The sequence below is a fragment of the Onychostruthus taczanowskii genome, unplaced genomic scaffold (genome assembly GCF_017590055.1).
Source record: "Onychostruthus taczanowskii isolate IOZ18803 unplaced genomic scaffold, ASM1759005v1 scaffold89, whole genome shotgun sequence".
Lineage (NCBI taxonomy): Eukaryota > Metazoa > Chordata > Aves > Passeriformes > Passeridae > Onychostruthus > Onychostruthus taczanowskii.
This window is the reverse complement of record NW_024506882.1, coordinates 2,042,802-2,067,684: the sequence shown is the minus strand read 5'-3', so window position 1 is coordinate 2,067,684 and position 24,883 is coordinate 2,042,802. Positions and strand designations below refer to the sequence as shown.

The window sequence follows — 24,883 nt, the reverse complement described above, 5'->3', positions numbered from 1 at the left end:
GGGCTGTCCCTGCATCAGAACCTCTGCAGGCACATTCCCAGCAGCCAATGCACCTTGCAGAGTGCACTGTCAGCCCTATTATTTCACAAATGTTTCACAAGAATGTTAGTGAGTTACTCCACTGCTCACTCAACGTTTTACACATTTCCGCCAATCACTCACTGCTCAGCCAGAAATTAAATTTGCTTCCTTTAACACTCAGTCCTGGTTCTTGCAGGGAGCAGAAAGTGCAGACTACAGTTTTAGGGAAATGTAGTTTTCCCTAAACCAAAATACCATTAACTCAATTTCATTAGAAACACCTTTTCTAGAAGAGGAAGGGGAGGCAGATTAACCTGCAATCTGTCACGCCTTCAAGTGTAAGAAGCAAACTTGAAAATTCCATTTTCACCATTTGTGACTCTGTCCAGGAAACCCTAAACACACTCTCTATTAGTAATGCCTGCTTGGAATCACTTTTCTCCAGGAATATTGTCACCTTAGTAAAAAAAAAAAAAAAATTATATATATGTATATATATATATATACACACACATATATATAATACAGTAGTACTACAGTAAAGTAGAAGTTCATGAAAATTATTCACTGACTTGATGCAGTATTGGGCAAAGTGGGAATCTAGAAAATGGATCCTCTGGCACACTGATTTTGCAGTTTTAAGCCTGGGACACTCAGCTGACACAAGCTGGTGGCAAGGCCCTCACCTGTGGCACGGGGTACAGCTGAAGGGCAGGAGTTTGGGCACCATTCACATCCTGACCAGCACAGGAAAATGAGGCAGGTGGAAATGTTCACCCACATCCCATGGCTTGTTCCAGCTCCTCTCCACAGCAGCTCAGGTGAACTCAGGTGAAACTCCCCCACTCCAGGGCAAGGTCAGAGCTGGGTTTGGGTAGGGATGGACTCCAGAAATGGGCTATGTTCAACTGGCCAAGTGCAGAACCAGTAAAGCCCAGCAGAGATGCTGGAATGGAGCAGCTGAAACTGCCCCCAGTTCCTGCTTGAGCGTGGCCCTGCCACAGAGCCAGAGCAGAAAGGCTTTGAACACCTCGTAACCACACAGCAGAGTAATTGTTGTTACTGCACAGGCTCTGCTTTTGATCAGTTTTACTGTTTGAAACCCAGCTTGTTGTGACAGACATTGAACATACCCAGAGCAAGAGCAGCTCTGGCCTCCCAGAAATGCTACACAACTCTCTAGTTACATACATAGAAAGGGATGTGCCAGCACCTGCATTCTTCCATCCCAAATCCACTGCTAAAGATGCACCCTCAAAAGTATGCAAGGAGAAAGAAAAGGAACAGCACAAAATGGGATTATCAGACCAGTTCACTCAGCTGTGAGGAGAGCAGCACCTCTCTCTGCTGTGCACCGAGGAGGGCTGGAGGAGCAGAATGTCCAGATTCCTCCTGTGGCACTCCTTGGCTGTCATTCCAGGCACCACAGCTTGGTTTTCACAGTGTCTGTGTTCACAGCACATATTCACAGGTATTTAATGCACTCTCTTACACTACCTTACCCTCAGACTTTCCACAGTACTCACTAGCTCTGTGGATGTAATTTTCATTTCTGTCAATGGAATGTATGAAAGGAATATAAAAAGGGCCATAAAGAACCACAATGCTGCTTGGAGACAGAAGTCTTGCCCAGGGTGAACAGCTTTCATTAGAGGGAGCAGGAAGTGCAAACATGATGTCAGAGCTACAGAGATTATCTGTATACATGGTGTTATCATTTAACCCAAACAAACAGCAGGGAAAGGCTCACCCCCTCCCTTTGAAGACAATAGACAGTTACTAAATTGGACTTGTAATGAAAGCCATTTTCAGTGAAACACAAGATATGTGCAACAGTTGGTCCAGAAATGAAAATCTGTTATAACAGCCAAAAGTCAAAGGCAGCTATAAATACAGGCCTTAATCTTTTCAAGAATCCCTTAACGAAGCCTATAAAACTGATTGTATCTTCAGGCCTAACTCAAGTGCAAATTCTTACTCAGAAAAATGTAACAGCCCTGCAAATATGACTTGGAGAGTAGTACAGGGACAAGAAAGGAGAATACAGAGTGCATGCTCATCTCTTGGAATACAAATTACATTGCATTAAGAATAAACAATTAATGAGACAGCAGAAGCCTCAGCTACAGGTCCATTTTTCTGAGAGAGAAACAATTTCCAGAAGCGGTCGGAGCGGGATGCAGAAACACTGCATCTTTCCTTTTAACACAACAGAAATGCTCTTTGATTATTTAAAAGCCAATTGCAAAGATCTGTCTTCAAAACCTCCTATTGCAGGTTTAATAGCAAAGAGGTGCAAGTACACTTACCAGCAACACGGGAGTAAAGTACAGACTTTTGTTTTAACAAAATCTATATTTATACGATTACATTTCCTATGGTTGAGGGCAGCTGTAATTAATGGATTTCCCTCCTTCCCCTAATGCAGTCATTTGTCAATTTAAACACAGAATGCCCAATCAATTTTGATGTATTTAGTAAGCAATTTGTCAGAGTACTGCACACCAGTTAATATATTAATTCTTGTCACTGGCCCACTTCTGACAACTGTAGGCTGTGTCCATGAAATTGGTCCTGATGAGCCAAAAATCTTGCTTGGAATGTGAAGGTGTCCTTTGCAGAGCCAGAGGAGAGAAATCAGATCTCAATCTATTCAATGTCTTTTTGGGGCAGTTTTTGGTCAGTTTTAGGGGGTTTATTCATTAATGTGTTAATTTGCCACGTTTCAGATATTGCCTCTACCTTCCAATAGAGAAGTGAATTCAGAGTGGAGAGATGAGGAGGAAAGGAAATAAATATGAAATTAGGATGTCAGACTTTCTGGTGATGCAAGGTTACCTATTTCCATGGCAATTCCATTATGTGCCATGAACGTGACTGTGTCAATTCAAACATGCAAAAAACATGTGAAAGGTACACAAGTCACACAAAGGAAACAAGGGATAAGTCAGGCAAATGTGCAAAACTTCAGGGCCTGGTGAAAGAGAGGAAAATATTCATTTGAAAGAAACCTGAACACAACCAGGATATTGTCATGGACATCTTAACAGCATCCTCAGGAGTTTATATAACCCAAAGCACCTTAATTCCTAAGTAGCAAACAGCAGGAAGAAGGCAGGATTAAAAACTAATTAATGACAAAACTTGGCAATTCTGTGGAGAAAGCTCTAACATTGCAAGTTCCTGTGGACACCAAAACCCTCCTGTGCACACGTGCAGTGCCTGGCACAACTCTCCTCCCACTGCCAGGACAGTTTAACTCCACCACATGATGCTATTTATGTTATAGCAAAAACATCTAGGAAGAATAAAATGTGACTTAGATTCCCTTCTCTGGTGGTTAGATTTGGAAGTTGCTCAGGACACAGGTGAATAAAGAGGGAATATTAGAGACACAAATAAGGTAGAATACTATGTATTAAATGTGAGGAGTGAAGAGAAATATCTGATACCTAAAACCCAGCACTGAAAACCTGAGGATTGTCATTAATCCAGGGGTCTGTGGGATGGACTCACGGGAACAGTGAGCCTGGAATCTGCTCTTTCAGAAGCAGCTCTCAGGACTGGAGATACTCTCTCTGACCCACTGCAGAGTTTGCAGCAGGATCCTGACACTTCCTGCAGGCCAGCAGGTTGTGGAATTTAACATGCAAGCTCACTTTCAAGCCATGAACTTGGAGAAAGCTGTAAATCCCTCACTTGCCACTTTCTCACCTGTGCAGCAGCCCGAGCTGTGGTAATGTGCTCAGGTAGACACGAGCTGCACACATTGATGCAGGTTTCTGCAGCAGATGTCACAGATGACCTCAAAGCAAGAAAACAGCTGTGCTGATCCACTTACAAATACCCTTGGGATAAAGGTCTTGGACACTTGTTGTACAAAACATTTCTTCAAACAATGGTTCCTTGTTCCTTCCTTTCTAGCTGCAAATAAAACTTTCAGATTCTTTAAAAATATTAAAAGCTGAACCATGTGTTGATAACCTAAAGCAGGATTTTTTGAATATTCTCTGTTTAGCACAAGAAGTCACCGGCCTGGTTTATATTTTTCAAAGACTAAGGAAGATTTTGGCCCTGTGTTTTGGCATCAAACCTCTTATTTATGAAAACCTGGCCGTGCAGCCCTCCAAGCAGCCTGCCAGACGTCTCATTGTTCTGCCCGGCTGCTGACAGAGGTACTCTGTGCTAAAAAGCACACTGAGGGTTTTTCAATGACCCAGGGGGCAAAGGTCACTTATTATAAATGGATAATGAGACCTAATGCAATGTTCTGAGTGTGGACAAAGAAAGGGTCTATCCATACCCCCTTGTGACTTGGTCATTCAGGCTTTTATTTCCCCTGCACACTTAATGGAGCCAAACAATCGGCAGAAATGCTATACAGAAACGGAGAGAAACTGCTGCATTCTACCTCCAGAGACAGCTACAAATAGTGACCCTGAAACGGCGCCAGGCTCCTCTCACACTGACGTGGCAGACAGATGGACCAGCCCCCCTCAGCCCCGGCTGAGCCATTTGCTGGCAATTAGAGCCCCCCGAGGAAGAGAGCACAGCAAAGGCAGGCTGCGGCGAAAGGCAGCCCAGGGCAGAGCTGCAGGTAAGCAGAGCCTGAGCTGGGCTTAGGAGCTCTTTAACAGGTGGCTTTTGTGGGAAAGATGCTTGGACTCCATTGTTGGGGACTTCACTGAGGAGCTTCAGCCTGAATAAATCCAGAAGACAAAAGTTCAAAGATAACCAGACACAAATTTCACTGTTATTGCCGTTTGAATGATGTCCTTTAGATACTCTGATGTCTTCTATTATTCTTTCCATTTCATATCCAGCTTAAAGAACTCCTAATATATGAATTAAAATCTGAGTTAAAAGTCTAATAATTCCAATAACACAAGTTCTTTAATTGGCCACGTTTCAGATACTGCATCTACTGTGCAACGGAAAAATAAATTCAAAGTGGAGAGATGAGGAAGAAAGGAAATAAATATGAAATTAGGATGTCAGACTTTCTGGTGATGCAAGGTTACCTATTTCCATGGCAATTCCATTATGTGCCATGGACGTGATTATGTCAATTCAAACATGCAAACAACATGTGAAAGGTACAGAAGTCACACAAAGGAAACAAGGGATAATTCAATCAAATATGCAAAACCCCTTTAAGTTCATTAATTTGCTGGAATTTAGCTACTACTCAATCTTCTTTAAAAAGTTTTCAGTACTAAATGATTTGAAATACATTGTATACTGTACTGTGTAACAGTATTTGAGCTGTTAATAAAACACACAATACTCATCTCTGGTTTCACTAGGTGGGATAGAAGTACAAGTGAAACAAGGCAGGAATCTAGCAAAAAAAAATCCAGCCAAAATGCAATCTAATGGTGCTGTGCACTGCCAAATACTTTTTCATATTCTTTTGTGCCCTTTGAGTCTTATCCCAATTTTCTGTGCAGCACAGAAGAAGGAAGACTCAAACTTTGCAGGTTTCCATAACTCTCAGATGCAGCAGATGGACAGGTAGAAGCAGCAGATCCAATCTGGCACCAGTGTCCCTTTCACCAGTCCCATCCAAAGAGCCTCCTGGCCCACATGGCCACTTGGTGCATCTCAAGTGCCCCTGTCACATAAAGCTGCCTGCACTGACAACTGTGCACAGCTCTGGTTTCCCCTGGAGAACCTCACCAGATGCCAGAGCTGCTCCCTTGTGAGACTTCAACTGCTGCATCACTTTGATCCTAGGCAGAACAGAGACCTGCCCCTCACTGTTAGCACTCCTCTCTCTTTTAAATAGTCAAATAAAAGAGAAATACTCATTTTTCCACAAAACCATTATAAAATTGTGTGGGTTTGTATTATAGATATATCACATATAGAGAGCTATAGGTGTATGAATGGTTCTGAATATGCCATGCCACAAAATATTGGCTCCCTGGGAATGTGGCTGGGCAAGACACAGGCCAAGGCAGGTGGGCAAACATCCCTGGCAGCAGTGCCAGGGCTCCTGAGGGAGGCAGCTGTCTCAGACTGTGGCTGGAAGGAGCCCAGCAACCAGGAGTTCCCAGGGAAAGGGAAATGCAGATGCACTCATTACTGGGTATGGAATTCACAGGAGGAAATGGCTAAAAGCATGAGAAGGAATGAGGTGAGGAAACCCTGAAGATTTCATGGGATCTGGTGGGTGATTCTCACAGCCCCACAACTCAGATTCATGGCAAAAATCCCAACACTACATTCACTGCTCCATCCTTACGAACAGAGTTACACACAACCCTACTGTGGGGTTGAACACCCACTGAAATTGGCTGAAAAATCAACTTGGAAAATCACCCTCTGCTCAAAACGTGCACATGAGACAAGACAAGAAGTTGTCAGCTACTCACAGCCAGCCAGAAGATACTGGTAGTACTGCACAGCATCTGCAGCCAGGAGCAGTGGATGGTTTGCATTAAATGGTGGTTGGAGTTCATTCCACTGAGGAGTTCTGAGGTAAAACACAAGACTATTAATATTTCAGCTAATACAGAGAATGTAAATCAGTGTTTCTGTCATCACATGCAATTATCTATACAAGCTCACAAAATGTTTGTAATTATTTAAATTAGCTTGTTCAAACACTGCAATCCACCACAGGCAGTGGAGCAGCAGGGCCAAATCGTGCAGATTGTGAGGCAAAGACAATACTTGGTTGTTGACTGCAGCAGGGATTGCATTAAAAAAAAACCCAGGAAGGAGGTTTAGATTAAGTTGGTAAATATGTTTAGGACCATTGTATGTCATGCTGACGTTATATAAACACACAAGAGAAACTGGGGAACTTTTTTGTTCTGTTAACTACCACTGCTTCCATCCTGTGAAGTCATTGAGCACTTACTGTGAAAATAAAGCTGTGTAAAGTTATGGATTATTGATCCAATTAGAATTTTCAATTCCATTACAACCTACTCATTTCAACAATAATGGTCCCGAAGTCTGTGTTGTAATTTTAATTAGGGTGGACCATTCCTAAATAGCTTGGTAAATCAAGTATTGATCACTCCAGTCCAGCCATAAGCAGCACTAAGGAATGTAGGAGCCAAGAAAAATCGATAGAAAAATATTTTAAAACGTCAAAAGCACTGACAACACTTTCTCATCAATTTTTCTTTACTTTCTTCCACATGTCAGGAATCATTTCTTCTACTGTCTTTAGAAATGGTACCTTCAGCTGCTCACAGGAAAACTCACAATGCTTCATTGTGGGAACCTTGCTCATGTCTCACAGCAGAATTCTGTACTTCAACACTACCAAAATAATCGTTCCTAGTCCTTATATAAAAAGAAAATTACAACCTGATCATTTAAAATCACCAATTAATAAGGATCTCTATTGATTCACAGCCATGCTCATGCCTAGCTCCACGTGCAGAGAAGGATTTAGAAGCTCAGTTCCCACTGAGGCACACGAACAGTGACAGAACTGTATGGAAAGCAAAGCTTGAATCTCTCTCCTCCAACAAAAAACTTTAGGAACCTTTACATGAGTGACAAGCACCATGGAGCTCATTCAAAAAGAAAGATCCCAAGCACGAAAGGAAGGCAGAGTCACAGGGATGAGGTACCTAACCAAAGTCCAGCTGGCCCTGGGGCAGGTGCCCATCTCCAGGGGGGTGTCGTCGCTGATCTTGGGCGCGGTGCTGAGCGGCCGCGGCTCCAGGACGTGCTCCACCAGGCTCCCGTAGCAGCTGATGATGTACAGGGACTCCACCACAAACTGCTTGGACTGATCTGGGGGCAGAAAGAGAGAAAAAGCTTATTGCAGCAGCAACGGGAAAAGCTTTGGCAGAAATAGCAGGCTCTGTGTTCTTTTAAGTCTCTTGCTCGTAGATAAGAATGTGAATTGAAAGTAGGAAAAGGGCTGGAGAGACAAAGAGAAAATGTACAAAACACACAATTTTCACACAATTGGAAGAATATCTCATACAAGAGAAGTTTCTCACCAAGGTGTGTTCTGGTGATTACACATTTACAAACACATCTTGTACATCTGCTTTGCCATTTGCTTTTGCTTTGCCTTTAGCAAAGGTGTTTCATCTTTATCTCATTTTTCTTTCAGTGTCACTTCACACCTTTGGACTGATCTATCAAAGCTGGGTTTCTGTCACTGTATCATAATAAAAGATCGATTATTCATTCCACTAATTAAAATTTCTTGTACATTTTACCAAAAGCACCCCCAAGCATGTTCCTGAAATTCTCGATTGCCCCTGAGTTTAAGGAACAAAATCCACAAATTGCTTAGAACCTGTCACAAAATACGAATTTAAGTTTAAATGCAAGTCCTAATTCTGTGAGGTACCAACCTTTTTCTCGTTTGAGACCAGAATTGTTTGCAAACCATGACCTTGAAGCTCCGAAGACTGCAGCGACACAAAACTCCCCTCCCACAGACTTACTGGGTGAAATCTGTGGAGCTGGTTTGGATTTGCTTTAAAGAAAGAACAAAATAAAATTATTATTATCAGTTAATTCTCAAAAAATTAAGATGTGCCTTGCTTAACAACAATTTTAAGATATTACTTCAGAAAAGGGGAATATCTGCAGATCCCACAAGGCTGAGCAGGATTTGCAGATGCTCAGTGTTTCCCAATAACAGGTCCCAAATTCCCCTGGAATACTGAACTCATTCACTTGAAAAACAGCACTGGCTCATAATGGAGAACTGAATTGTTTAAAAGACCCAACACCGAACATTTGCATTAAATAGAAACAACTTCTGAAGTAAATACAAAGAAATCCTGAATCCTTTGGGAATGAAAATACAGATTCTGGGTCAGCCATTCCAGGTCGAGATCTCCTTGTCTTTTCCAAAGGAAGTCAGGAACAGCCAGGGGATGTGAGTGACACAGGGTGGCAGGGAAGGACATGCAGAGGGTACAGGAGAAGGAAAGGATGCACACACTCATGAGCCACTGTTAGAACACAGCAGGAATTCTGTCATGGAAAAGCAGACTGAGGCACTGTGCCCTGAGCCCACGATGTGCATGGAGCAGAGCCAGGGGGTGAGGATGTTCACTGAGACATCCTGAGGTGCTTCTCCTCACAGGGACCTGCAGGTTTCTGCTCTGCACAGCTCAAAACTATGGGCAGAGCATTGTCCATGCCCCAATTCATTAAATCAGGATTTCACCCTTTCCTCAAGACAAAAGCTGTTTGATGAATCCATGCAGGATTCTTCTTTCTTCATGTTCCCCTTGTTCTAGTCCTTTTCATTGAATTATTTTATATTTTTCTCTCTACTCTATTTCACTGCTCCCTTCTCTTCCTACCCATCCCTCCTTTACATTTTTCTTTCTACCAATTTCTTCTCCTGCACAATTTCAGCCTGTCATCAGACCATCCCATTAACCTGGTTCTTACATAACAATCTCCAATTCTGAGAAGTGTGTGCACAGGTGTATGGAATTCAACATAGAAGAATATTTTTAAACAGCAGAAATCAATTAAAACACTGCATGGTTTTAATGATATTTAATTTATGCTAACAGATCATACACATGGCAAGCCTATGGTCACATGGACTTGGATCAAGCTGAAACTTGTACATGTGGGAGAAGCTGGAATGTCCCAAAAGAGCAGTTGGAATTTATAGTCAGTAACTCTGGTATTGAACCACCACAAAGCACTTAATATCCAACTGTTAAACCTACAGCTACAGATGACTGGGTCAGAAATCTGTGTTCCAAAAAGATCCTGCCTATAAATGTATTCCCTTGCTTGCAGTGGCACATCATATTTCTATATTAGAATATTTAAATTGTGATTGTGCTAACTAATAAGTTTATATTAGTCACTTAGAAAAAAAATCAGAATGGATTTCTTTCACTTTGAAATAATCATCTACCACAGAAAGAGTATTTTTAACCTAACTGTATCTTGAGAATTATTTTAGCTCTCACTTTTCAAGTATTCACATACTCATATTCCTTCAGAAATGAAAACATAAATGTGTCAGTGAATTAGTGTCTTGTTGCTTACTTCAATTAATAAATTATTGGATTTAATACAGAATTCAGGACAGTGTCACCCATCAATCACTACAGAGCAAACCAGGAGCACAGGTATGACTCTGCCACATTCACTTCCTCTTGACAAAAGATCTTTCTATTCTGTCGTATATTCTTAATATTCTCAGTTTTCACTGAACAAATTCTGAAGTTATTAAAATTATTTTTCAAGATTAATGAAATAATTTCAAATGGAAAAAAAAATTGCAAACAACTGCTATTCTCAGCTACAAACTAGAGTAAAGTTCTACGGAGACAGAATTGCCTTCAAGCCTTGAAGCAGAAGTGAACCTGGGACTCAACACATTTTTCCAGAGTCCCCAGACCTGTGTTCGACCAAATACAATTATAAACAGCCTTAGAGGAAATGGTCTGAGCTCAGTTCTATTTACATCTTGTCTTTAGGATGTGCATCTTTCAAGGCAAGCACTTAAGTGTTGGTTTCAGTGCCAGGAGCTTTTCCCTTCGAGGATGATGTTGTGTAGACAGAAAGAGCAGACCTTGTAAAACACGATTACTCATGTGGTTAAACTCAGCCCTGCTAGCAAACAAAGACAAGCAAACAAACAAAAAAGATTTGTGCATCTTATTGGTTTGGACAGATTTCTGAAAATGCTGCTGAGATGTCAACAAGTCTATTTTGAAGTCTCTTGTAGCTGAGGAATCTTTCATTTGAGCATCATTTTTCTCGATTCCTGAGTTTTCATCAATACATTCCAACACAAATTTCATTCCTCCAGCAAACCTCCAAAGCCCAGTAATTTTCAGTAACAGTAATGCCATTAGAAAAATATCTTTACATGTCACTGGGATATTTTAACAACTTGGAAACTATAAATCCTCATTATTCTTCAGATGCAAACACCCTCTCAGCTTTATAAATGATAACAAAACAATAATGTTGAAGGTAGGTGGTGAATGACTTGTTTCTGCTATGAACTCCTGCTCTTGCCTTGCTCTTGGCTTGTCAGCACTTCATAAATTATTCCAAGAGCTGAAATTTAGGCACATTTGGCCTCACTTTTACAAAACAGTTACTTTAAAAGAATTTTCATCATACAGTAACTTCCAAAAGATTGTACCATAGTTTTCCTGAGAAGGGATGCAGAAAGAAATTCAGATTTTTGGGAGTCAATGCTAAAACCAAGGCAGTGAAGCACACAGGACCAAAACATTCCCCATTATAATTTCACTCCTCATTTCTCCTAAACATTAGGAACAACAGCTTTGCATTTAAGACATCAGGAGGATGAAAAGGCAGCTTACTTTTTCCTCTCTGGATCTACTCCACTGTGCAACCACACCTGGGATTCAGTGAGACACAGCAGTAGTTTCAGCCCAGTTAGATCTGTACAGAAATCTAAATCAGGAATAGAATGTATCTGGGGAAATTTGTATTATTATTAAATGATCTAACATAATTTTGGAGGATTATTTCTACCTTAAATGCAAAAGCACCAAGATGTAGATACAGAGTTGGCCATGACATTCTCTATTGAAATGGCACAAAAGGAGATGGGAGGAAACTGAAGAAGAAAATGAAGACATCACTTTGTCAGAGCTTAAAAAGCAATGAAGAGCCTGAGCTCAGCATGAGAGTTCTTTCATGTTGCCAACACAGTAAGAACAGATTAAGACCTACTGAAACCATTCAGAGCTCCCACTTGTCGACTTTGTAATACATGAAACTCTGCCATAATCTCTGGAAATGCATTGTGGTAGCTCTTTGTAAAAACACTAAATAGTTACTAATAATTTAATTAGTTTACATACTAACTAAATATTATTATTTAACTAGTAAGAATTAATACACAAAACAATTTAAAAACCAGAGCAGCACAGTTCATGATGGAGCTTTATGTCTCACAAAATTCTTCTAGCTCTTAAATGTATCTTTAAATCTATTGTCAAACAAGTGACATGAATTTAAAACAATAAATAAATTGTATATATGTGATATGAACGAGCTGCCTTATATATATATTCAAATATTTATAGTCAAATAGCACCAGTCTGCAAAGATTTAAAATTGCTTTGATTTTATATTCCCAACAAATATATAGGCTCCAAATATATGAGATTCATGAAAACAAAAGCACTTATGCCACTCTAAACCCACTGAAATGGAAACATTTATGACTGCTGATGGAAAAAGTTTTATCTTCACTACATAAGCAGCAACAAAAGTATCAGGGGAAAAATACTGCATGGAATTTGCATTTACACATGAAGTTACAAAAAAAAAAAATCTGTCTCAAAGTCCAGAAATTTTAATTCATTTATCATTGTGCCTAAAATGTGAAAACAAAGATGTTTCCAGTTGTCAGATCATGAATAAAGCAAGAAAAAGCACGAAAAGCAATGGTAGGATCCTTTATTCACCAGGCACTTAGCTGTCAAATCAACATCCAGTTTGTTTACAGAATTTTAGGTCTCATTAAGACCTTAATGGAAACAACATGATTTCTTCCCCCACCCAAAGTGTGTTTTTTATCCTAATTTCTCTGTAGATGAGTAAGGACCATATTTCTGAGCTAGCACTGGCATTAAACAAACCACAAAAAGAGTCTTGTGAAAGACAGGCAACAATTTTGGAGCCTATTTCATATATCCCCCTCTTTAATCTCAGCCTTTTAATCTTACTTCAATCTAAAACCATTGCTGGTTGACAACGTCTCCTGCTTCGTGCAGGGGTGACCCACACAGCCTTCGCTCAGAAATCCACTGCCAAAACTCTTCTTCCAGAGCCTCTGCACTTCTTAGATCACCACCAGGCAAAATTCTTTGGTGCACCATAAACTGTATTTAGAAATGGTTCTTAGGGAGGTACTTCAGGAGTTGGAAATTCTCCACAAATAAGGCAAAGTTTCTTCTCTTTCCTTTTTCCTTTCCTTTGCTTTTTTCCTTTCCTTTTTCCTTTCCTTTCCTTTCTCCTTCTCCCAAATCCCTCCTCAGTCTTTCTCTGGGAATTCTGTGTCCCACAAAGCTCTTAACAAGTTCTTTTCCTGAAGAGAATATTCTGATAGAGACATTGAGGATGATACACATGGTGCCAACTTCTAGAGCAAACCCAAGAGCCACGTACAAATATTCTAACAGATACTGGTGGGCATAGTTAATAGATACCCTTAGCTAAATTAAAAACAAAGAGAAAATCCCAAAGCCACAGAAAAACCCCAAAAACCCAAGCCCCAGAAACTTCTTGATGGAAGTTTTAAAATTTTCTAAGATTCCTGTTTCTTCCATTCTTATTATCCAAAACTTCCACCATCTCAGCCCAATCCTGTTATCAAGTGGTGACTGAGGTGATGCAGCACTGCCCAAATACTGAACCAAACTCCAACATCAAAAAACTTGTTAAAACTTGCTTTTTCTCTTGTCTGCATTTTTTCACATTAAAATGAAACCCCCTTTTATTTCAAATATCCCAGTTTTAACAGATCTGTTTCCCATATTGGAACGAGATGATCTGGAAGATCTCTTTCACCCCAGACAGTTCCATGACTTTTTTTCTCCAGAGTAATCAGCTTTCTTTTTTTTTTCCAGTACCCATTTTACTGCTTCACCTCTCACTGCAGTACTTTACTGCCTACTCACTGCTAATCTGGCTTATTTTTCAGAGGTCATCATCGATGTTTTCTGTCTGTAAGCAACTTAGTGCTACAATAATAAAGGAAGCAATATAGAAAAAAAAAAAGAGAGGCTTGTTTGGAAAGACATTGCAATCATTTCTGCCCACTTAGAAATAATTTATTTTTTCAACTTCCCTGCTACTTAAAAATTAAATGCACTCTCAAAGGTAAAAAGAAGGGGAAAAAAAAGTGAATTCAATTCTTTGCAATGCTTGATGGTGAACACGCATCCATAGTTTAAAAGTGAAATTATGTGCATGGAAACCTATGGATCAGCCATGCAGGTAAACAAATGAAAACAAAAAATTAATCCAAAATTAAAAAGTCTAAGCACAGAGTTATTTTCAGCAAGGACAGCAAATGGAGTATAGGCATGCTGGGTTTGAACTGGGAACTCACCAAGGAGCTTTTATGGAAAAACATCCTGCTCCAAACAGGTAAGGTCTTCACGGAAAGGGGAAAAATGCACAGAAATTAGATGAGAACTCAATTCCCAACAAGTACACTGTACATCATGCCATTAAGATTTATGCAGAAAGTGAACAGAATCGTTGTTAGAGCCCTTGCTGATGGCCTGGAGGAGCTGCCAGGGGAGCTGCAGTGCCCAGGGCACGGCCCCAGAGGTGGCAGCTGCCGGGAGGGCTCCGCGTGCCGCGACACGCGGGGACATCGGTGCAAGCTGGGCTCAGAGTTAGAGCTGGGCTTAGGCTCAGCTCAGGGCCCCCCTCCAATCTGCTGCCAAAGCTGGGGCTGCAGCAGATGCTGAAGTCACAATTGACAGGAAAAGGGAATTAGCATCCAAATCAGTCCTAGGTGGGGGTTTTCCATGGAACACTGAGGGGCTGAGCGGGGCACTTTTACAGAGTTACTGAGAGGAGGGCAAACAAAACCAACAGGTGCAATCAGAACTTTTAAGGACAATTATTCAGCCTTTTTCTAGGACAGAAACACCCCATAAAATTCAACTGTTTGACCCAGAAGTCTTCTCCTCCCCCTTAAAAGCTTGCACAGATGCAGGAAAGAGAGGCCTAACTTAGTTCAAATGTATTTGATGCTCAGTCACCAGATCTAGAGCTGAGTGCTTTTGGCCACCCAACAATTTACACCATGATTTGATTTCATGTTTTCTTCAAGTATTTTGCACAGTGGAGAGTTTTTAACCTGATATTAATCTGAGGGAGTTTTCAATGGATATCTCCCTTTAAAAAGCCATTGCCCTAGTGACATTTGCATGAAATCTGAAAAGGAGCAAAAGGAGGCAAATGTAAAGCTACTCAAAGGCTCAAGGCTTCTTTTGAGTCTCATTTGGGATGTAACATCATCCACAAAATCACTAAATAATTGATTTTGTAAATGCCAATGGTTCTGTTTTCTTTTCATGCTCTGACTCAGCAGTAAGTTCTGGGTAGTTGAAACAGGTGAAATATTTCCAGGCAATGAATTACCAGAAAAGGTCCAGCACTGAAGGATGTATAAAGCACTCAGCCATAGACCAACACAATTAAAAGGATACCAGCCTGATAAAAAAGAATTCAGTGAACTAAATCTGACATGAACACATCAATGAATGAAGGGATCCTCTCAAAAAACATTCAGGTGAAGGTACAAACCTAAGACAAATATTCTTCAACATGCAAAAATGCAAACATCCAATAAAGAACAGAATATTACAGAAAAAAAATCCTGTTTTTAATTAGTACTATAGGCCAAAAAACCTATTTTTTGAGCTTCATGTAAGGGATTGGCCTTTAACTTTCTGTATTTAATAAACTGGTTAACATTTTTGGGGACAGAGCTCATTTGACAGAACCAACCACCCTTCTAGACCTAATATATCATCTTTGAACAGTGGTAAAGCCCAATTAAATTGTCTGAACTGAATGATCTCCTATAAAGTCAGCACATCCAGTCCCTGAGTCAAAGGCCAGTCTAGAAGATGAGTCCAGCACTATTGCACTGCTTAAATATTTAATTGAAAGCTAAATCTCCTGCATAAACCAAAGCCAACATAAGTTAAAACCTGGAATGTATCGAGTGTAAATTTGAAGAGTCATTGGAGAGTGGTCAGATCTGCCTGGGAGTTTAGAACTCAATTTCTAAATGATGATCATGGATGTTTTGGACACTATTTCTTTTTCTTCTCTGTCTCAGTTGCTCTCTCTTCAAACCTCAGGCAAATAACACCTAGCTGAGCCCATTAAACATTGCAGAAGACAACACTGGCTTTTTCTTCTCCAACTACTCCTATATTGACCTGATTGTACTTGCAAATTAACAAATTCTCTTTATTTTAATTACAAACTGGCCTAGGTGGGCTTCAACTGAAGGTTTTGTTCGGTTAATTTTGGATAGAAAATGGATGAAAATGGACAGAAAATTTTGTATCACGAAGAAAATATAATTACACTTGCAAAGACTACAGCAGAGTCTTATTAAAATGCTTTTTACGTGTGAGAAAACCAACTTAGTGCCTCCTTTCTGCTCCAAAGACCTGATTTCTTTAAAGACAACCATTTTTTCCCTACGATATTTATATAAGCAATTGTTTTCCCCTATTTCCTTCACATAATATGGATGGAATGCTAATTGAGAACGAGAGAGAATTCACAAATTACAGGATAACCCAACCTTGAAGAGACAGCACCAGATGGCTGCGCTCGGTGACAGCAAGAGAGCAGTGCCAAGGCAAAAACTCACCCAGGTTCCCCTTTCCCAGAGCTAGGGAGAAATTCCAAAGGAAATCATGCAATGAAGATGATTTACCATTCAAAGTTCTGACAGAATTTTCACTGTTTCTTACCTGATTCTGAGTTTCAGTGAATTGAAAACTGAAATACTTTGATTTTGTGTGGTTATGTTTAGTAAACCTATTCAAGCTTTTAATAAGCTGTGCAATACCCATTTATTCTAGCCTTCATCATGCCAAATCAAGAATCCTTTCATAATCAGTGACATCTGACCAAACTTCAGTGCAAATAATTGAATTTTGTATCAATTACAAATCATTACAGCAGTTGCTTTGTTACTAAAATACATTATAAAAACTAAAAATGATACAAAATATGTCTGAGAAATGTGCCAGAAAAAGAATGTCTGGCTTCAAACAATTGTGCTGAACTCTTTAGCTTTACTATTTTCTTCTCTACATTTTCAGTTATTTTTTCCCTAATGAATTGTACCTTCATGTGGTGATTTTGCACCACTTATTTTGTTTGCTGCAGTTGCTGACTGTGGGATAAATGAAGCTCCCTGAGACAAAATAAGCCCAAGATACACCAGTGACTTTCTGTGCATAGAAAATTAAAATGATAAAATTGCATCAGACACTTTACCTACTTCCCCCTTCCTGACTGAGGGTGGAATGAGGGACGGGGTGAAGAAGGGATAGAGTTTCATGTTTGAAAATACACTATCTAAATCTCTTGGCTGGAAAAAAAGCAATGTTTACCCTTTTGCTGCAAGGCACACTGGATTTCTGTGTTTTGACCAGGCTCAGCTAATGCAGGTTCCATCCTGCTGCTCACTCCAGCAAGGATGATCTGGGGAGTGGAGTATGATACAAATATAATGACCCTGTCCCTTGAGGAAGTTAAAAACAAATGCTGCTGTCACAGGAGCCAACTTTGACAGCAGTTTTTCTTTTGGGACAATTATTTTATCTTTTCTTTCCCTCCTTCCCATTACAGCTCATCCATGTCCACACTGGAAACTAACTGCAACTCATCCCACAAACCCAGGGAACTCTTATGGAGTTACTGTGGGGCACAAAGCTGAATTCTAGAACATTCTGATTCACTGCCTTTTATAGACAAAGAGATGGATCACACAGCTCTCCTCCTTTCCAGTCTGTAAGCTCTTTGTAAATGAGCAATGAATTAATCCATTCACCAGCATTGACAGGGAATTCAGCATTACTATCAAAATTTTCAGAGGGAAACTGAGGCACGGATATAGAAAGACTTATTAAATCCAGCTCTTGTGCTGTCCTGCATCCCCCCTAATCTTTAAAACATCAGAAGCTTCCTTACTCATTAGTGTTAGAGCCCCTCTGGGAAAGCCTGAATGTGCTGACAGCACAAACTACAGGAAAGCCAGTCAATGGGATGACAAAATGTAGGGACAAAAATTAAGTGCTTGATGAAGGTGCAGAAATTACAGTGGGAGACTCGAAAAAGCGAAGGAAGAAGCAGAGGGCAGGGATGAAGGGAAGGACAGGGATGGAAGGCAGAGGGGATGCTCCAACATACTCCATGCTGACAATGGAACTTGCATTCAGAGCAGTGACTGATCAGAACATGTTCCAAAATCTACATGTTTGCAGGGGGGAAAAAAAAAAGCATCTGTGATGAACAGCACAGTCATGACACAATTCCAGACTCCGTCTTTCATTCCCATAGGGCTACAGGGAACACTTTTAAAAAATTTACTGCCATTCCACCTGTCAAGCAACATGACATGCTTTGCAGCTCTGCTCCAGACACATGATATTAACAGCACTGATCAGTCCTTTCAGTACCTGGAAAATATTTTGCTGTCTTGGATACTGGCACAACAAACCCCAACGTGATTTTTTGGTTAATAAAATCTACAAGACCTCATGAAGATTTAATATTAAAGACCAAATAAAACGGACAAATCCTGCCCTCTAATTATACGGTATTTGAGCCTTGCTTAAATGTGCTGCAACAGATTAAATCTGTAATTCTTTCAAAGTCACGAGCACGGGGGAGGAATCTTTGAGGGCGGCTGGAGGAGCCGAGCGATGCCGAGCCCGGCTCCTTTTCTGATCGCTGCACAACGCGCGGTTCAGCAGCTGCTCCCAAGGAAGAGCCTTGTTTCCTCGGAGCAGCGCTTAGAGGTGCTGACCACGGAGGTGTAAATACATCTGTCTTTTGCCATTTGCAGTAATACATGCCTCCTACACTTCTCCCAGCGAGGCAGATGGTCCCTGTCCTGTCGAAATCTTACACTGCACAGACTTCCAGTGCTATGTGTTTGCAGAAATATGAGGGCAGATGTTAAATATGTTAAACACACGCTTTGCCCCCTGGAGGTTTAAGTTAAGGCTGCTGTCTCAATTTGGTCATTTTAGGCATGCCAGGCTTCTTGGATCCTAGGCATTCCTCTTAAATCCCTGCTTTATAAATAACAGCTTTTCATGTTAATTTTGTGTACTTTCATCAAATATTTTGGATGCAGAACAAATGAAGGAAGCTCTCGGCTTACCGTTACAAGGCTACGTGGGCTGTGCTGAAAATTATGATCCTCATTCATGAAAACTCTATTTACACAGCAGGGTATTTCCCATGACTGTTGTTTTCCCCCCTTACATAAGCCTCATTGAGCATTTTAAATTTAATTAGTTTTAAAAATGACATAAAATGGAACAGAGACAGTTTGTGAATAGCATAATTTACCATAAAACTACAAATATGAACACTCCAAATATGTTTTAGATGTTTAAGAATAAAACATTAAATAAAATACTGCAGACTTTTTACAATTGCAATAATTTTAGAAAGGTTTCTTGGCATTAAGGAAACCTTTGTGAAGAATTTCACATTAAATACAACTGTAAACCAAGAGCTTTTTTCCAATCCTTCTTCTCACTGTTCCTATTACCTACCTCCCCTGGCAGGCCCTCAGGTGAATTTTTAATTTCTTTCTCTGCTGTGTCCCACCTGGTTCTAAGTCTCTATTCCAGTTTTGGGAGCCTACATTTATATTTCTGTCCTTCAGTGGCCATATTCTTCAAGCCAGGTTTTTGGTATTTCCCCTCTTTGAGGAACTGTGACTCCTGCCCTGTGACAACCTCCCTCTGATCCTACCTCCCTTCCCATCCTCATCCAGGATCACACCTGGATATGCTTCCAAAATTCACCTGAGCAGCAGCAAAATTTTTTTCACTCAGCTTAAACTGAGCAGAAAACTAAAAAAGCAAAAAATAAGCAACTGAAATGTGCCTGTGGAGGAAGCTAAACCTCAACATGACCCTCAAACTGTTCCTTCACTGTTTCTTAAGTTCCATTTCCAATTATCTGTGAAGTTCAGGAATTTCTCTGTGTGCTTGGGGCAGCTGCGTGTCTGTGGCTCACGTTTGGCTCAACGAGCCCCGTGAAATTCCCGTTTCACGGCAAGGCCAGGAGTGGATTGTTGGACAGACACGAAGGGATGCACACGTGCACAGCCCAGCTCCTGCCTGCCAGCACTCACACCCACTGCACCCAGCTAGAGGGGATTTTACAGCATGTCCTGAACTCCAGCACAAACATGGGAATTACACAGGGAGAGAGGGAATATCCGTGAGCTCTCGCCTGAAAAATAATTCCCGGTTCATGAAACACAAGGGAAAATTCACTTCGTGAGCAGGGTTTGAGCAAAGAAAGCACTGAAGCAAGGGAGGCAGTGCCTGTGTTTGCCAAAATGCAGGAAAAGGTTAGGAAGCTGTAGGACTCACAGTTGTTTTGTCCAACCACATGCCATGCTCGGATCTACTTTCCTTAAAAATATAAAAGCCCTCTGAAAACTAATGGATCAGGTTTTTAACTGGAAAATATTCAGGAATTCAAACAACCAGAAAATGAGAGAGGAAAAATATAATCATCACACTGTAGCTTTAATTACAATAAAAGAATATTTAAAGTTTAGCAAAAGAAAAATGTCCGCTGTTAGACAGTATTAATTAATTTTAAATTGCTATGGTTTATGAAGCTCATAAAATCTTAAAATATATATATATATTTAGAGAAGCTTTTCCCAAAAAATACTTTGAAGTACTTTATCATGGCACATGAGAAGTAGTGTAGCTGACTCTGGAGTGGAAATCCACCCAGTCCAGAACAGTGCAACAGAGGAAAAATAAGGTCAAGAAAACAGTGGGATTAAGTTTTGCCTTTCTGCTGAACCTGGCTTACTGTCTTTCTAGCTCTGACGGTCAAAAATCGTTTCTGCTTGAAAAGGTTGGAAATCAAAATAAACAAACTTGGGGAAAAAAGTAAAGCCATATTTTATTCTGATTGAATACAGCTCTGCTTATGTTTCATTCCAATTCCTGGTGTGAAAATGTCTCCTGACCCACCCAAATGAATATTCCTGAATTTACAGAGGTTTGTTTTCAGGCTGTATTTATTTATCTGACGTTTTCAGTCTCCTCTTCCTCCCAGCCCTCTTCTGCTGCTATTAAATTACATACACTGAAATTAAAATATAGAATAAAACTAATTCTCACTAATAACACAAATGATTTCCACATGAATCACAAAGGCTGAGGAAGGTTTGTGCCACTTACCCTGTGCGTTTGGTGATGGTCCCTAAGGTCATTGGCTGCTTGATTTGAGCAAGAGGCAACACCACAGTCAGACTTGGGAGAGGCAGGAGTCGAGGATTCCCAGGATTGTTGTTTGTGAAGTTATTGTAAGTGTCTTGGCTGTTCAATTTACCTTGATGGGATAGAGATGCAATAAAACACGTTACTGGGAATTTTTCTTCATTTATCATTTCTACATCTGCCTGAAATAAGATAAAAAAGACCAAAAAAAAAAACCCCATAAACAAGCTGCTGTCGTAATACAAGAAAAAAATCTAAAAAAATAATCTTCATTTCAGATAAAGAAAAAATTAAAATGGAAGAAGCAATTACTAATTTTACATATGGGGATAAGGAAGGATTCTTTTCCATGCAAGGGAAATTATTCCTGCTGCTGCTGCTGCTTGTCTGGCAGTTTTGTTCACCGAAAAGTTTTCGAGTTCGATTTGAAGGACAAGCTCTGGATTCCAATTCTCTGTTTAAAAAAAAAGGAGTAGCTGGAAGGGAATTATTTTCCTAAAGTACCACATACAGTGTTGGTAATTGGAAGTCCTGAAAAGGTCGCTTTTGTTGTCTCGACGGATAAAGACATACAGAATAATCATCTGCAGAACTAAGGCTGGAGGGAAATATCAAGTAACTATGTCAAATAAAGCCACGCCAAACTAGATGTAAAAATCAAAAAAAGTATCAAAAAAGTAACAAATTTCATATTCATTCAAAAAGACGAAAATGAAACACAGGTACTGAAAAAAAGGAAAGGGAAAACATAACAAAAAAAGCCCTCAACAACCCTAAATTTAGCTGATTTCAAAGAGGTCTGTGCTGGATGGACGCCCAGTTTGGATACGCTTTCTTACTCGCTGTATCACTCTGTAGTCACAACCTTTCATTCTTCAGTTGGAAAAGGAAACTAGCTCCAAATTTCATGGACAGTAAAGAAAGAAATGTGAAGAAACCAAAGAAAGAAGTTAAACAAAAAAAGGGGCCAGTCTGTTTATAGCAGAATCAAAAGTACTTTAAATAGACAAGCAACCATGAATTAAAAGGTTTAGATCATTAACTTGTTTTTCTGTGTTCCTGTAATGCTGTGAAACGCTGGCTTTGTTCTTAATCAAAAGGGAACCATATTGGGAATTAGGTTCCTAAACAACCGATGCATTCTACACAGATATTATACAAATCCCAGGCCAAATCCATACAATCTGCCTCAAGAGCAGCCACCTTTTTTCAAGGAAGAAAAACAGCACAGCAAAGGGTTTCTCACAGGAAGCTGCCTGAAAAGCTTTAATGGTACTTCAGATGGATTGAAAATAGGAAAAGGAAGGCGGAAAAATCTTAATGAATGTCTCATCATCCTAAAGACACTCAATGCTTCCTTCACCCTTCTTTTAATACTATATAACTGTAAGCTTGGGGGTTTTATTTGGGTTTTTTCTGCAAAGCCCCCAGACCTCTGCGTCTCAGAGAAGCACAATACCAGAAATGATGAAATTACAAAGTGTATTTTGTGATAAGTATCTGGCCTGAGCATCCATCAATACGTTTTAAGAGAAATAGAAAGGCTTTAATGAAGAACAAGCCTATTGAAGTTCCCAGGGAGCAGATTTCATTAATAGCAATTTTCCTGCACCAACTTGGAATACAAAGAAAAAGGAAAAGGAAAAAAAAAAACCCAGCTCAGTTTTAAATAAGACTGAGATGCAATTATTTTTTTTAAATTAGTTTAATAATTCATTTTTTTTTGTTTTTTTTTTTTTTTCAGAAAGGCATATGAATAGTTTTGTGCACTATTGTCTAATTAGTCAGTGTTCCTGCAGCTAAGGCCTCTCTGGAAGTGTCTCCCTCTCCCATATTCCCCTGGATCCACATGGGCACAGCAAACACTGACAGTATCCACTGAGGGGGCTCCAAATGTCTGTAATTTGTTTTCTATTACTTGTCCAGAATCTAATGATTAACTCTGAACTACTGAGCCACAGGCTGGGTTGGAAGAGCCCCCTCTCCCCTCTCAAGGCACATTTCATGTCTCAGTGCCCTCTGCCCCCAGCTTCATGTGGTTTTCCATATGCAAAGCCTTCAGCTGATTCCATGGATTATTGCATGCAGAGAAATGAGGAATTTGCAGACATCATTCCTACACAAGGATGAGCTGCTTTGCTTCCATACAAGTTGAGGACTCCCAGAGCAGTTAAGGATACTTAGAAAACTGCAGGATTATCTCATCCCTTCAGAGGTTTTTATTAATTGTAGGAACAACATCTTACAAATTCTTGAGTCTTGAGTCTATAGACTCATATATAAGGAAACAATAAACCTCCCAAAAAAGTACTAAATAAAAAAAAGAATGAAAATGTGTAAATGTGTATTCTGAAAGGGACTAAAATATAAGATGATTCTTCTTTGAGAAAGAAACCAAAAACATCAGGAGGTCAAGGATTTAATTTGTAACTATGTATTTGGAACTATAGCTAAATCTGATGTATGCAAACCTCAATAAAAATTAACTAAACCAGACCTCAGAACACACAGCACTTCACAGCACAAACATGATAAAAAAATTCTGCTGTGACAAATGGAAAAGCTGTAAATACCAAACATATGTCACAATAACCATTGCCTGCCAACCTGCATTTTCTGCTGCAACAGTCAGTTGCTTCACTGCAAAAAATGTAATTAAAAGTGATACTAGTCAAAAATTAAAAGTTGGAATGCTACAAAGAGGAGAGAAATTATTTTTGACAGGAAAGTTGTTCCTTAAATCTGACTACAATAGTATTAAGATGGTGGGGATGATTAAGGTTAAAGAAAACCCCCTAATTTTCTGACGTGCTGCTGTACCCATCCAGGAATCCCAAAAATTACCCTTTTGTTCTTCCAGCCCTTCCAAGTAGGAAACTCCTGCAGCAAACAGGAGTTGTGTGTGCACAGGGCAGTCAGATCGGGCCAAAAGAGCACAAAGAATGCAGTCAAGCATCAACATTATTTCTACAGCTCAAGCCGTTGTTGATTCACTGTCAAAGGACAAGCAACAAATAAGCCAAAGTTTAAGTCTGGTAGAAATATCCAGAGTTTTTCATCCAGCAGAATGCTGAACTCAAGTTACCTCCTGACATGTGGACAGTGCATTTAACTGTAAATGGCTGGAGACTGACACACAGAGATCTCACCCTACAGACTACTCCAGGAATGCTTTCATTGCAATCAATCATCAGCATCACAATTCCAGGGCAAACACGTCCCCTCAAGGATCATTTCCAGTGGAGCATCCTGAGCAAGGAGGCACTTTCCCTTGGTAATCACCCAGAGCCCTCAGGACCTCATGCAACACATGGGGTCAAGTATTTGTCTTTCCATGGGGTGCCATAGAGGAAATTTTCGTATCAGAGCTGTGCATGGGATACATTAAAGCCAGTCTAGGCTGGTATATCTCTTACTAATTTTACTAAGGGACTTCCAAAAAGCTGGGGATACCATGGCTCTGGAGTCTGACAAGTTTATTTGCAAGTGCAGCCTTACACTGGGCAAACATTGCCTGCTGAGACACTGAGAACCCAATCCATTGGGGGGTTTGGACCTGTTTGCTGAGAGTCTGCGAAACCACCACCATCTCATCCCCCCAAAACCTGAGCCACTCTTTTCCAGACGTTTCATTCCACTGACAATCAAAGGAGAAATGGATTAAGCTGAGGATAAAAGTGAAGAAAGAAAACAACAATGGGCTTTGTTGTCAGAGGGAGGGAGCGGCCGCCGGGCCGAGCTGTATTCCCAAAGCGGCCATCACTGACAGACTCACTTCCACCGAGGAAAAAAGGGAGGCCCGCAAGTGCCGGACAAAAGAAATCCCAGCAGGCAAAGAAAAAACAAATTAAAAGCACCATTAT

General features: G+C 40.2%; 1 protein-coding gene across 12 annotated transcripts in view; it reads right to left on the bottom strand.

The window, feature by feature from the left end:
- Positions 1-24,883, bottom strand: part of BCAS3 (BCAS3 microtubule associated cell migration factor) — a 300,833-nt gene that overhangs the window by 184,975 nt on the left and 90,975 nt on the right. For 10 of the 12 annotated variants that reach the window (XR_005954169.1, XM_041425421.1, XM_041425419.1 and 7 more), the window contains 5 exons: positions 20,982-21,132; positions 14,093-14,137; positions 8,358-8,482; positions 7,617-7,782; positions 6,399-6,499 (listed from right to left, as the gene is read on the bottom strand). Coding sequence is in view for 11 of the 12 variants with exons in the window: in XM_041425421.1 (XP_041281355.1) it covers positions 6,399-6,499; positions 7,617-7,782; positions 8,358-8,482; positions 14,093-14,137; positions 20,982-21,132 (588 nt within the window). In the remaining variant the exon portion in view is untranslated. The remainder of the gene's footprint in view (positions 1-6,398; positions 6,500-7,616; positions 7,783-8,357; positions 8,483-14,092; positions 14,138-20,981; positions 21,133-24,883) is intronic. The other 2 variants (XM_041425423.1, XM_041425425.1) reach the window with 1 other exon arrangement.